This window comes from Mesoplodon densirostris, chromosome 16 (genome assembly GCF_025265405.1).
Source record: "Mesoplodon densirostris isolate mMesDen1 chromosome 16, mMesDen1 primary haplotype, whole genome shotgun sequence".
In the NCBI taxonomy this organism is placed as follows: Eukaryota; Metazoa; Chordata; class Mammalia; order Artiodactyla; family Ziphiidae; genus Mesoplodon; species Mesoplodon densirostris.
Window position 1 is genome coordinate 1138838 of NC_082676.1, and position 12007 is coordinate 1150844.

Sequence of the window (12007 nt, forward strand, 5' to 3'; positions counted from 1 at the left end):
CCCGTTGTCAGGCCTCTGGGGCACATGGGCAGGGCCGCCGCTCTGTGACGCAGGCTGGGCGGGGCGGGGTAGGGCCCGAGTCACTGTCGTTGTGGCCCGGCTGAGGTTGGACCAGGAGGCTTTGGCTCTGAAGGGTCTCATCTCCCCTCCTCCACCACTACCACGGAGGATGGTGGTCTCGACTCCCTGGGGTGGTGGGGGTGTCCCAGTGGTGGTGACGTGGGAGGGGCATGGTGTGCGGTCCCCGCCCAGCTTCCCGTACCAGGTTCTCTGTGTCTCAGACGGCCTGGGTCCTGCCCCTCAGCCCTCGGGGGCTCTGCCCCCTGGGACCCCAGCCCCACCCTGTCCGCTCTGGCTGGACACCTGCTGCCCGTCGGCTCCTGGCTCCATTAGTGCCCCCGCCAGCACCGCCTGTAGACACAGGTCCGGCGGCCAAGGGCGCTGGGACGGCGTGTGAGGCTGGTGTGAGCTGGGAGACAGGAAGCGTCTACTTTGGGGCCTGGTGAAGAAACAGTTGTGGATGAGGAGAGGGGTGACTGCGTACGGGGTGCCCCGCGTGGGCACGGGCTGTGCGCTTCACTCATTTCTTGTTTGCCCAGTGGCCCAGAAGGCAGTGTCCGCTGTTTGTGTTCCCTCTGAGAGGGACGTTGGACGTTGGCGAGGGACGTTGGTGGGGGCGGCGGGGGGAGCGTGGTGGGCATCCTGGAGGGCAGCGGGGCCCAGTCATCACCGTGGAGCCCTGGGCTGCCGCGTGCCCCCTGCTCTGCCCGGCGCCTTCCCGCGCCGGCTGGGTGCCCGGCCTGGCTGACCATCTTCTGCTCTGGCCCCCAGGTTCCTGCTGGTCTTCTCCTGCCTCGTGCTGTCTGTGTTCTCCACCATCAAGGAGTACGAGAAGAGCTCGGAGGGCGCGCTCTACATCCTGGTGCGTCCCGCAGGTCGGCGCAGACGGGCCTGATGGCGGCGGAGCCCGTGGGCGGCAGCCTGTCCCCGGTCCCGTTGGGCTGATCTCCCAGACGCCCAACGGCAGGGACCCCTGTCCTCCTGGCACCCATGGCCCCTGCTCTTCCTGGTAGCCCTTGGGTCCCTCCCAGCTTCCCCCCTGACGGTGGTGATGCGGCCGCATCCTCAGCCCCCACCCACCCCTCCCCCGAACACCCCCGGCACCCTGTTACCCTCCAGCCTAGGCTGGCCTCTCCCTGTGTCATCACGATAGGCCTGATAGGCCTCCCACTGTCCCCACCCCCTTTCCCACCTCCTGTTCTCACGAGCCTGAGGGCCCCGGTGGCCCCCTCCACCTCATAGTGTGGGGTGTTCCCTGGCAGATGCGGGCGTGGGCTGGGGGTTGTGAAGCTCACAGCAACCCCGTGATAGGTCGGGGCAGGCGCCATGGCAACCACAGGTGATTTCTGTGTTGCTGTTGGTGATGGAGGTATGGGGCCACAGGGAAGCTGATGCCGCCTCCAGACGCACCTCTGGGGAGCCCTCCGCCCCTGCCCGCCCTGCGCTGTGTCCTGGGGCTGCCCCGGGCATGGGAGCCCCACCCCCTTGGCAGTCACCTGAGACCCTCCATTGGCTCTGCCCTCTGTGTCCCCACTCGCACACCAGCTACACAGGATGGGGTCCCCACTCACACACCAGCTACACAGGACGGGATCCCCACTCGCACACCAGCTACACAGGACGGGGTCCCCACTCACACACCAGCTACACAGGACGGGATCCCCACTCGCACACCAGCTACACAGGACGGGGTCCCCACTCACACACCAGCTACACAGGATGGGGTCCCCACTCGCACACCAGCTACACAGCACTCTCCCCTCCCCGCCCCCCACCAGCTGAGCCCGCAGTGGCTCAGCTGTGGCTTCCCCTGCAGGAAATCGTGACCATCGTGGTGTTTGGCGTGGAATACTTCGTGCGGATTTGGGCTGCGGGCTGCTGCTGCCGGTACCGCGGCTGGAGGGGGCGGCTCAAGTTTGCGCGGAAGCCCTTCTGTGTGATCGGTGAGGCCCGGTGCAGGTGGGGGCAGGCAGGACTGCAGGATGGCTCCTTCTGGAAGTTTCTCGTCACCTGCCCTCTTGGCGTCAGAGCCCGTGGTTACTGTGGCCTGAGTGCAGGGCGATGAGGTGTTGGGCGGCCGTGCCCAGGGCAGGGCTGGGCTGGGCGGACAGCGGAGCCAGGCCCATGCCGGCACTTTGTGTGCGTCCGTCTGTCCGTCCTCCCGGGGCCCTGGTTGGGGGCTGCCCTACCGTGGCAGGGGCCGCCCCGAGCTCCTCCGCTGTCTCCCGCAGACATCATGGTGCTCATTGCATCCATCGCCGTGCTGGCCGCCGGCTCCCAGGGCAACGTCTTCGCCACGTCGGCGCTCCGGAGCCTGCGCTTCCTGCAGATCCTGCGCATGATCCGTATGGACCGGCGGGGCGGCACCTGGAAGCTGCTGGGCTCCGTGGTCTATGCGCACAGCAAGGTGAGCAGGCAGGACCCAGCCCCTCGTTTCTTCTGGGCGTCTTGCCATGACTTGACCATCTTCCGCTTCTCTCCAGCTTGTCTGCCAGGTCCGGTCCATCTGGGCCCTGGAGCCGGCTCGCTCCTTGGTTGGGTGGCTGTGCTAGATCAGTACCCGCTGCCCCCCAGCACCCAGGCTCCTGCCCATTTAGGCTGAGGCTTGTGGTGGCCGCTGGCCATGGGACCCGCAAGGGGGCTGTGGCCCCATGTCCCATCCAGATCCCGTCCCTGTGTTGCCAGGGGCCCTGCCCACCCAGGCCCCGCCCTGCCAGACTCTGCCAAGAGGCTGTCCTCTTGTGGGTGGGCTTATTGTCCCAAGAGTCCCTTCCCCACTACCCTTCCTGTCTGAGCCCGGAGGCTGGGGCTTGGCTGGCAGGACAGAGAGGGTGGTGGTCCCCCAGGGTGCTGAGGTGCTGGACCCCCAGGAAGGGCACCCAGTCGGGGTGTCTCCCCCAGGCTCAGGCAAGTTGGGGCAGGGTCCGAGCAAGCCCAAGATTCTCCAGCCTGACTGGCTGACGGCCGCCTGGGGACACTCCCTTCCTGGGTGGATGCGGCACTGAGCCGTCCCTACCCACCGCCCTCCAGGGGTGAGGTGCATAGGTGTGGGACCACCCAGGGCTGGAACTGGAAAACGCGCCCCTGCTCCTGCCTGCCCCGGGCTCAGGGCTGCTGGGGCTCTGCGGCCGGCTCTCAGGAGGGGTACCCGCCCGCTGAAGCCCGGGGGATGCAGCGCCCAGCAAACCTCCAGGCAGGCGGGGCCTCGTGCTCCCGGGGGTGAGTCGGGCTGGACGCTGGCCCAGCGGCTGTGATGTGCCTCTTTCAGGAGCTGGTCACTGCCTGGTACATCGGCTTCCTCTGTCTCATCCTGGCCTCGTTTCTGGTGTACTTGGCGGAGAAGGGGGAGAACGATCACTTTGATACCTACGCGGACGCGCTCTGGTGGGGCCTGGTGAGTGCCCAGCCGCTGGGGCCTTTGCCCTTCACTGAGGACACGCTCACCGGGTGTGGCCTTCCTTGGGGTCCCTCCTGCACATTGTCTGCCCTCCCCTGCTCCCCACTCCAGGGCGTGCCCCTGGGCCTGGACAGGAGACGCACAGCTCTCCCTGGCTGACCTGGCCAGAGACGTCTCTCTGGGGCCTCTTACTGGCCACTACTGACTGTGATGCCACGTGGACGTGGTGGCCCAGGAGGGGTGGTGGTAGGGGATGCGCTGGTCTGTGTGGGGTGGAGAGAGGCCTGGCCTCAGGGAGCCTGTGCCTAGCCATGGCCAGTCACCTTCTCTCCTTCCTCACTGACCACGTGTGACCTCTGTGATGGGGGGAGGGGGGTCCTGCGGTCCTGTTGATGGGCAGGAGAGTTTGAAAAAGGGGAAGTGGACGCCCTGGCTCTCCCAGCTCAACTCCCAGGCTGCCCCGGCCCAGGGTGGGTCTGGAGCTGGTGGATTTTCAGCCCATGCTCATGGCCACCCACCTCCTGAGCCCCTCGAGGGCCCCCTCCTGTCACCGGGTGCAAGTGGCCTCTTCTGAGAAAAGCCTTCCTGGGCCACCCTCTGAAGGCCCTCCTGCTCTGAGTGGCGAGGCTCCACGTTCTCAGAGTGTGGCCTCTGGAGACCAGGCTGGGCCCCGGGGGGCCTCGGCCTGGCTCCTCCCCGTTTCCACGACGTCCCCAGGCAGGGGGGCCAGAGTACCCTCCTTTGTGAGCTCTTCCTGGGGGTACTGGACACTCAGCCTGGGGGCACTGGGCCGGGGGTCGTGTGGAGGGTCCCGTGGGAGGTTAGAGTCCATTGTCTCCTGGGACCCCAGACCCAGTTCCGAAAATGAGGACCACGTGACCTTGGGCAGATGCTGCAAATCCAGTCGCTGGCAAGAGGGATGCCTGCATTCACCTGGCCTTTGAGCCAGAAAGCAATTTACTTGTAGTTATTGTATGAATTGCCACGAGGCCCGGAGTCTGTGTCCCTCTACCAACCACGTGGGAAGCAGGGTGACGGGGAGCCTGGCCGGGGGCGGGGCTTGGCAGGAGAGGGAAGTTGAGGCCCGGGCACCGAGAGCCGCGCATCAGAGCCCCCCACAGCCGCTGTGCGTCCAGCCTCTGAGCGGACAGCCAGGGCCTCGCCGCCCTCTTGGCCTGCCCTGCCCAGGCCCTCCGGGGGGGCCTCCCCATCTTTAAGAATTGAATCAAAATCTTAAACACGCCAAGTAGTGCCTGAGTGTTACAGTGAAAATGTGCCCCCGCTCCCACCCCCCGCTTTTGGCGCCCCCCCCCCAGAAGACGGGGGAACCCTTCCGCATATTCCCCACCTGCGCCGGGATTTCCTCTGTGAGCTTTATTTTTATTTTATTTTAGGCCGTGCCTCGCGGCTTTCGGGGTCTTAGTCCCCCGACCAGGGATTGAACCCAGGCCCTCGGCAGTGAGAACGCTGAGTTGTAACCACTGAACAGCCAGGGATTTCCCTCCCCTGTGAACTTTAGACTTCAAAGGCTCGCTTTGTTCTGTGATAGGGTGCGGTGAGCTCCCTCCCCGGCCCTGTCATTCTTGGAAAGCGTCCTGCCCGAGCCCCCCTTTCTTCTGCTCTGTGGGCCTGGGGTCCTCGGAGGGGCCTCACTGGCGCCGGGGGAGTCCCCCACTGCAGCGCGCTCAAGCCAGCCCCCCGAACGCTGGCCGTGAATGCTGACCCCTGAGGGCTGGGCCCCCCGAATGCTGGGCCCCCAGGTGCCGAGTCCCCCAGCACCACCCCCAGTCTGCCTTTGGTTTGGAGGTCACAGTCTTCTGAGGTTTGTGAGACGCGTGTCTGAAGGTGCCCCAATTCCACGCTCCCGCTGGTGGCCGGGCCCCTCCCTCCCTGACATTCTTCTGGAACGTGGGCCCTGTGGGGGGCGCTTCCTTCCAGGAGCCTGGTGCCCTTTTCGGCTTCAAAGTCTACAGCTTCCTCCTTCCCTTCTTCCCGGGGCTCCGAGGCCGCTGGCGAGACCGCTGGACCGTGGAATGTGTCCTATCTAGATTCCTCATCTCTTTGCCTACATCCTGGAAGGTGTCTTCCACCTGACTCTATGATTTTGGTCTCGTTTTCAAGATTCTTTGTTTTATGGATACACTTTCTTCTCTCTGTCCGGGGATAGTGGAATTTTTAGGAAGTCTTTGCCCGTTGGAGGCTTTCTGACCAGCTCTGGGGTCCCCAAGAGTAGGGCCAGGCATGTGGGGTACAGGCCCGGCTGCTGGTGGGTGGGCAGGAGGGGAAGTGTCTCCCCTCTTGCTGCTCCAGTGTTCGCCGGTGTTGGGGAGGACATGGGTCCGTGGTCCTGGGGCGGGTGCGGGCGCCCTGGCACAGACTCGCCGTCCTGCCCTGCGCGCCCTGTGCCTACATCAGCGCCAGGCCTGGGGCCTTTCCTTGAGCCCCGAGAGCCCTTGGGTTTCTCCCCACCTCCTGGCCCTGAGTCAGGCCCGCATCGGCCTCCGTCTTGCCCGGTTCTCTGCCCTCACCCTCGGCTTGTGTCCTTTCACAGCCTTTCCTGTCGCGCTGCCGAGTTTTGGGGGGGGGGGCGTGATTTTGAGTATTTTACGTCTTTAAGATGTGTTTAGTTTCTGTTGAAAGCAGCCGACTAGAGGAGCCCGACCACCGGGAGGTTTCTGGTGAGAAGCCGGCTCACTCCACCCAGCTCCCTGTCACCTGCGCCCAGCTCGCTGGCGCCTTCCCAGAACCTTCTATGCAGGCCCGAATGCCTTGGCTGTGATTTCGCAGGGGACCGGCACAGAAGTCCCTGCTGGCGAAGCCGTGATTATTCAGCCCCGTTTTGCAGACTTTTCTCAGACTGCACAGTGGGCTTCGGGTGGACTCTCTGCATGACCCCCGAGTCGGGGGGATGGATGCCCAGGGTGGACGGTGGGTGGACGGTGGGAGATGTCCGTGCCCCTGGCGCGGGGGCCAGGTGACCCTGCTGTCCGAGTCCCCCATGAGGAACCTCTGCTCCTGTCCGCCGCCTGGCCAGGGCCGCCCCTGCCCCCAGTCCCCTCTCCTGCTCGCACCTCGGCCCCTCCCTCTGTTTGGCTAAGACCTCCCCTCTCAGGGCCCGCCTGGGCCCACCTCCCAGCCCAGCTGGCCACGTGGTCTGTCCTGAGCCTCCGTACCTGCCTCTGTGTGTGGCCTTGGCGGTCCTGCACACCAGGCCTGAGCCTCCACTTCGGCAGGTGTTGTGGGAGCTACCTGAAGATGGCCCCCTCCATTTGGGCTCCTGGGAAGGCCCGTCTGGGCCCCACTTCCTCCTTGCCCGCTCCCCACCGCAGAGCAATTCTAAACACAAGCACCTCCGTGGCCCTGCCTGCCACACCCTGGGGAGGGGGGCCTTTTCCTTCTCCAGTCCGGCCCCTCCTGTCGCCTCCTCCGGCCCCACCCCCGGCCCCTCCCGCTCTCCTGGCCTCAGCTTACAAGCCACCCTCCGAAGGGCCCTCACGACCCTCTCCGCGCCCCTGGAAGGTCCCTCGGCACTGTCACCTCTCAGGCCCCTGGCTCTCTCCTAGCCTCCTGGCTCCTGGCTGGGTGTGAAACGAGAGCAGAGCCTGACCCCCACGCCCAGCACACAGGGACGGAGCGGAGGTTTGGAGTGTGGACGTGATTGTTGAGGGGGGAGGGGCAGCCAGCAGTGACCCTGGCCTCTCGGGCCCTGGGAGGGCGGCACGGCGGGGGGTCTGTCCAGCTGCCCTGAGGCCTCAGGAGGAGGGTCTGGCTCAGGTCCCGGGCCTCCAGGCGGCCACTGTCCGGCCTGGCTGAGCAATGGGGCCTGCTGTCCGCAGATCACCCTGACGACCATCGGCTACGGGGACAAGTACCCCCAGACCTGGAATGGGAGGCTCCTGGCGGCAACTTTCACCCTCATCGGCGTCTCCTTCTTTGCTCTTCCTGCTGTGAGTCCCGCCCCTTCCTGCCTTTGCTGGGGACGGGGTTTGGGCTCCCCTGGTGACCACAGCTGCCCTCGGGGCCATGGGGGGCAGGGGCAGGGCTCCCAGCAGGTCCACAGCCCCCAGGAGTGGACGTGGCAGCCTCCACAACCTGCCGCCCCAGGCTGTACCTTCTGACCCGTGTCTGTGGGTCACTGTCAGCGCCTCCCAGCCTTGTGGGATTGGCCAGTCGGGTCCTTGTGACCAGGAGCGGTGCTGTACGGTGACACAGCTCTGTCAGGTCTCCTTCAGAAGAGGCAAGGGCCCTGTTAACCCTCTCCCCGCAGCTGTGGTGGGGGGGCTGGCGATGCTGCTCTCCTGGTGGCCCTTCTCTGTGACCCCGGACCACACCCCTCCACTCACTCCAGTGTGGACAAATTGGGGAGGAGGATTAATCTCTGAGCCCAGATGTGTTCAGAGTGGGCCCTGCCAGGCTCCTGTAAGCGTGAAGTTCCCTTTACCCCAAATCCAAGTCTTTCCCCCCAGCCTGTCTCCTGGCACTGGGGGCTGAGGAGGCAGGAAGGTGGAGCCAGAAGTGTGCAGGCAAGGGTGGGGTGGGGGTGCGGTCCCCCGGACGTGGTCTGACCCTGAGGAACTCAGTGTGGGGCCGTGGTCCCTGGGGCATCGTCTGACCCCAGTGACTTGCAGGGCATTTTGGGGTCTGGCTTTGCCCTGAAAGTTCAAGAGCAGCATCGTCAGAAGCACTTTGAGAAGAGGCGGAACCCTGCAGCAGGCCTGATCCAGGTGAGTCCAGGTGGCCCCCACATGGAGTGCCACGTGGACCTCCATGTAGACCAGCAGAACCCCTGGCCTGGGCCCACGGTGTTGGAGTGGAGCCCTGCTAGGCGTCTGTCTCCCTGTTGGGGAATTCGAGTCTGTGCTGAGAACCAGCTTAGATGCCCACAGCTGTCTGGCAGCTAGGGTGCTGGCCAGCGTTCTGTGGGCCCTGGGACCTGGGCCAGGCTGTCACAGGTGCCCCCGAGGTGTCCCTTCACAGCACGGCCACACACCCTGCACTTGTGGAATCGGGGTCCAGAGATTCCCCACGCAGGTAGGTGCCAGAGCGATGTCTGTGCTGCCGCAGCTCACAATGCCCACCCCGTCACTGGGGGTCACAGTGGCCACTCGGCCTCCAGTAGTGCTTCACGAGCCATCCTGAGAGTGTGGGCCTGAGCACAGGCTGCCCGATGGGCCCAGCGTTCCTGCAGCCCCTCCCAAAGCCCAGGGGACCCAGTGGACCTTTGGAGTTGACTGGCCTTTACTGCTGGCTGGACACTGCCCTGGCCCCTCAAGTGCATTTCTTTTTTAAAGATGTGGTCTTGCCCTGGGTGCAGCCTACTTTTATGTATGTATGTATGTATGCATGTGTCTTTCACCATAAGAGCTTCAAATGGCTACTTCTTTTAAATGCAAAGGAGTGTGAAGAAGAACAAAGACGCCCCCCAGTCCCATCCATATTGACAATAAAGTCACAGCACTACGTGTGGTTCAGAGGTTTGAGTAGCACAGGGAAGGAGCGTTGCCTGAACACACAGCACCTACCCTCTGCGCCTCCTCTCTGAGAAGCTCGGAGGTTTGGGAAGGAGACATGGAAGAATTAGGGCTTGGGAAGGACCCCCATACACTGGGGGATCTAGGAGGCACACACATGCCCAGTGCTGGACGCAGGCTCAGAAGTGACTGGAGAAGGCACTAATTGCTCACTTCAGGCTGATCTTTAGACTCCGTGCAAGCAGGAAGTGAGGCTAAGGCAGAGCTGTAAGTGACCTTCTCAGGGGTTGGAGGAGCGCCCCAACACAGGGCCGGTCTGCAGAGGCTGAGAGCATTTGTTTCCTCTTTGGTTCTTTGGGTTTAAGGGAAGGTCTGTCAAGTCACCATCTGACCACTGAGCTAAGGGAACAGAGACTTCAGTGGCCACACACACAAAGAATACAGCGTTTATGGAATAGCTTAGAAAAGTCACTTAACAAACGACTACAATCAACAACAAACAGCAGCAACAAACTCCAGGGATGGGGAGGAATCTGACTTCCAGAGGTACCACATTACAATACTCAAAATGTCTAGTTTTCAACAAAAAATTGTGAGGCATGCAAAGAAACAAGAAAGTGTGATCCAGTCACAGGAAAAAAAAAAAGTAATAGATACTGCCCCTGAAGAAGCCCTGATGTTTGATTTACTAGACAAAGACTTTCAATTAGCTGTTTAAATATGCACAAAAGACTAAAGGAATCCATGGAAATGAACTAAAGGAAATCAGAAGAATGATGTCTCACCAAATAGAGAATGTCCATAGAGACAGAAATAATAAAAAGGAAACAGATAGAAATTCTGGAGCTGAAGAGTACAATAACTGAAATGAAAAATGCACTAGAGGGTTCAGCAGCAGATCTGAGCAGGCAGAGGGAAGAATCGGCAGACTTGAAGACAGGTGAGTTGAAGTTACCCGGTCTGAGGAGCAGAAAGAGAACAAGTGAAGAAAAGTGAGCAGAGCCCACGAGGCCTGTGGGATACCATCTGATGTACCATTTGCATAATGGGAGCCCCAGAAAGAGAAGAGGCGTTGGGCAAAAAGAATACCTGAAAAAATAAGGCTGAAAACGTCCCAGATTTGAAGAAAGATGTGAATCTGTACATCCAAGTAGTATAAAGTCAAAGAGATTCACACCAGGGCTCATTATGATCAAACTGTTGAAGCCCACAGACAGAGGGAGTCTTGGAAGCAGCAGGAGAGAAAGGACTCGGTGCCCAAGGGTCCTCAGTGAGGGTAACTGCCGATTTCTCATCAGAAACCATGGGGGCCAGAAGGCAGTGGGATGACGTGTTTAAAGTCTGCAAAGAAAAAACTGTCGACCCAGAATTCTGGTCTGGCAAAATTATGCTTCAAAAGAGAAATCACAGCATTCCCATAAAAACAAAAGCTGAGGGAGTTTGTAGCTAATAGACCTGCCCTACAAGAAATGCTGGAGAGGGCTCTTCAGACGGAAGTGAAAGGACCCTGGACAGTAACTCAAGCCACACAGACACTGGTAAAGTTAACTACACAGGTAAATGTGAAAGTGAATAGTATTATATTTTTGATTTGTAACTCATTTTTTCCCTTATATGAGTTAAAAGACAAAGGCATAAAGCAATAATCATAAATCTGTATTTCTGGGTGCACAATGTAGAGAGTGTAATTTGTAACAGTTACAACATAAAGGGGGCGGACTGCACAAGAGCAGAGTCTCTGTTCACTATGGAAGCTGAGTTGGTGTTAATTCAAACTAGATTGTTACAAATTTAAGATGGGATTAATCATAATCCCAGGGTAGCCCTTAAGAAAACAACTAAAAAATACCAGAAAAGGAAAAGAGAAGGGACTCAATAATAACTAGAAAAAAATGAAACTCTACAGAAGGCAATAATGGAGGAATTGAGAAACAAAAAAACAGCAGAAGCAAGTCCTTCCTAATAAGTAATTACTTTAAATGTAAATGGATTAAACTCCCCAGTTAAAAGGTAGAGGTTGGAGGAATGGATTAAAAATCTATCCAACTGTACTAGATCCAAAGACGACAATACACTGAAAGTGAAAGAATGGAAAAAGATATTCCATGCAAACAGTGACCTGGAGCCGGGTTGGCCACACTTGTATCAGACAAAATAGACAAGATAAAGAAGGCTGTTATGTATTGATAAGAGTCAATTTATAAAGATGATTAACAATCATAAACATTTATATACTAACAACAGAGTCCTAAAAACATATGAAGCAAAAACTGACAGAATTAAAGGATGAAATAGACATTTCTACAGTAATACCTGGAGAATTCCAAACCCCACTTTCAAAATGGGTAGAAAGGTACTTCCCTGGTGGCACAGGGGTTAAGAATTCACCTGCCAAGGCAGGGGACACGGGTTCAAGCCCTGATCCAGAAAGATCCCACATGCCATGGAGCAACTAAGCCCATGCATCACAACTCCTGAGCCTATGCTCTAGAGCCCGTGAGCCACAACTACTGAGCCTGCGTGCCACAACTACTGAAGCCCATGCGCTTAGAGCCTGTGCTCCACAACAAAGAGCAGCCACCGCAATGAGAAGCCCACACACCACAATGAAGAGTAGCTCCTGCTCGCTGCAACTAGAGAAAGCCCGCAGGCAGCAATGAAGACCCAATGCAGCCAAAAATAAATACATAAGAAAAAAAAAAGGGTAAAAAAACCAGACAGAAGATCCTAAGGAGACAGAGGACTTGAACAAACTATGACCCAGCTAGACCTGCAGACGTCTGTCATTAGACATGTGTCACCAACCACAGTGAACACATCCTTCTCAAGTGCACGTGGAACGTTCCCCAGGATAGGCCATGGGTTGGGCCAAAACAAGTCTTGATAGTTGGGTGCCACATCTATCCAATGAGGAAAGGACAGTCTCTTTGACGGTGGTTCTGGGATACTGGATACCCATTTTTAAAGGAGTGAAGTTTGACCCTTACTTCACGCCAATTCAAAATTAACTCCAAATGGATTAAAAGCCTAAATATAAGAGCTGAAACTAAAATTTTTAGATGAAATTATGGATGTAAAT

The 12007-nt window shown here is 59.1% G+C and overlaps 1 protein-coding gene across 5 annotated transcripts in view; it reads left to right on the forward strand.

The window, feature by feature from the left end:
- The window catches only part of KCNQ2 (potassium voltage-gated channel subfamily Q member 2), a 47648-nt gene that overhangs the window by 13618 nt on the left and 22023 nt on the right, over positions 1-12007 (forward strand). For all 5 annotated transcript variants that reach the window (XM_060119824.1, XM_060119823.1, XM_060119825.1 and 2 more), the window contains exons 2-7: positions 832-922; positions 1877-2003; positions 2292-2467; positions 3329-3454; positions 7294-7404; positions 8086-8181. In XM_060119824.1, coding sequence (XP_059975807.1) covers positions 832-922; positions 1877-2003; positions 2292-2467; positions 3329-3454; positions 7294-7404; positions 8086-8181 — 727 coding nt within the window. The remainder of the gene's footprint in view (positions 1-831; positions 923-1876; positions 2004-2291; positions 2468-3328; positions 3455-7293; positions 7405-8085; positions 8182-12007) is intronic.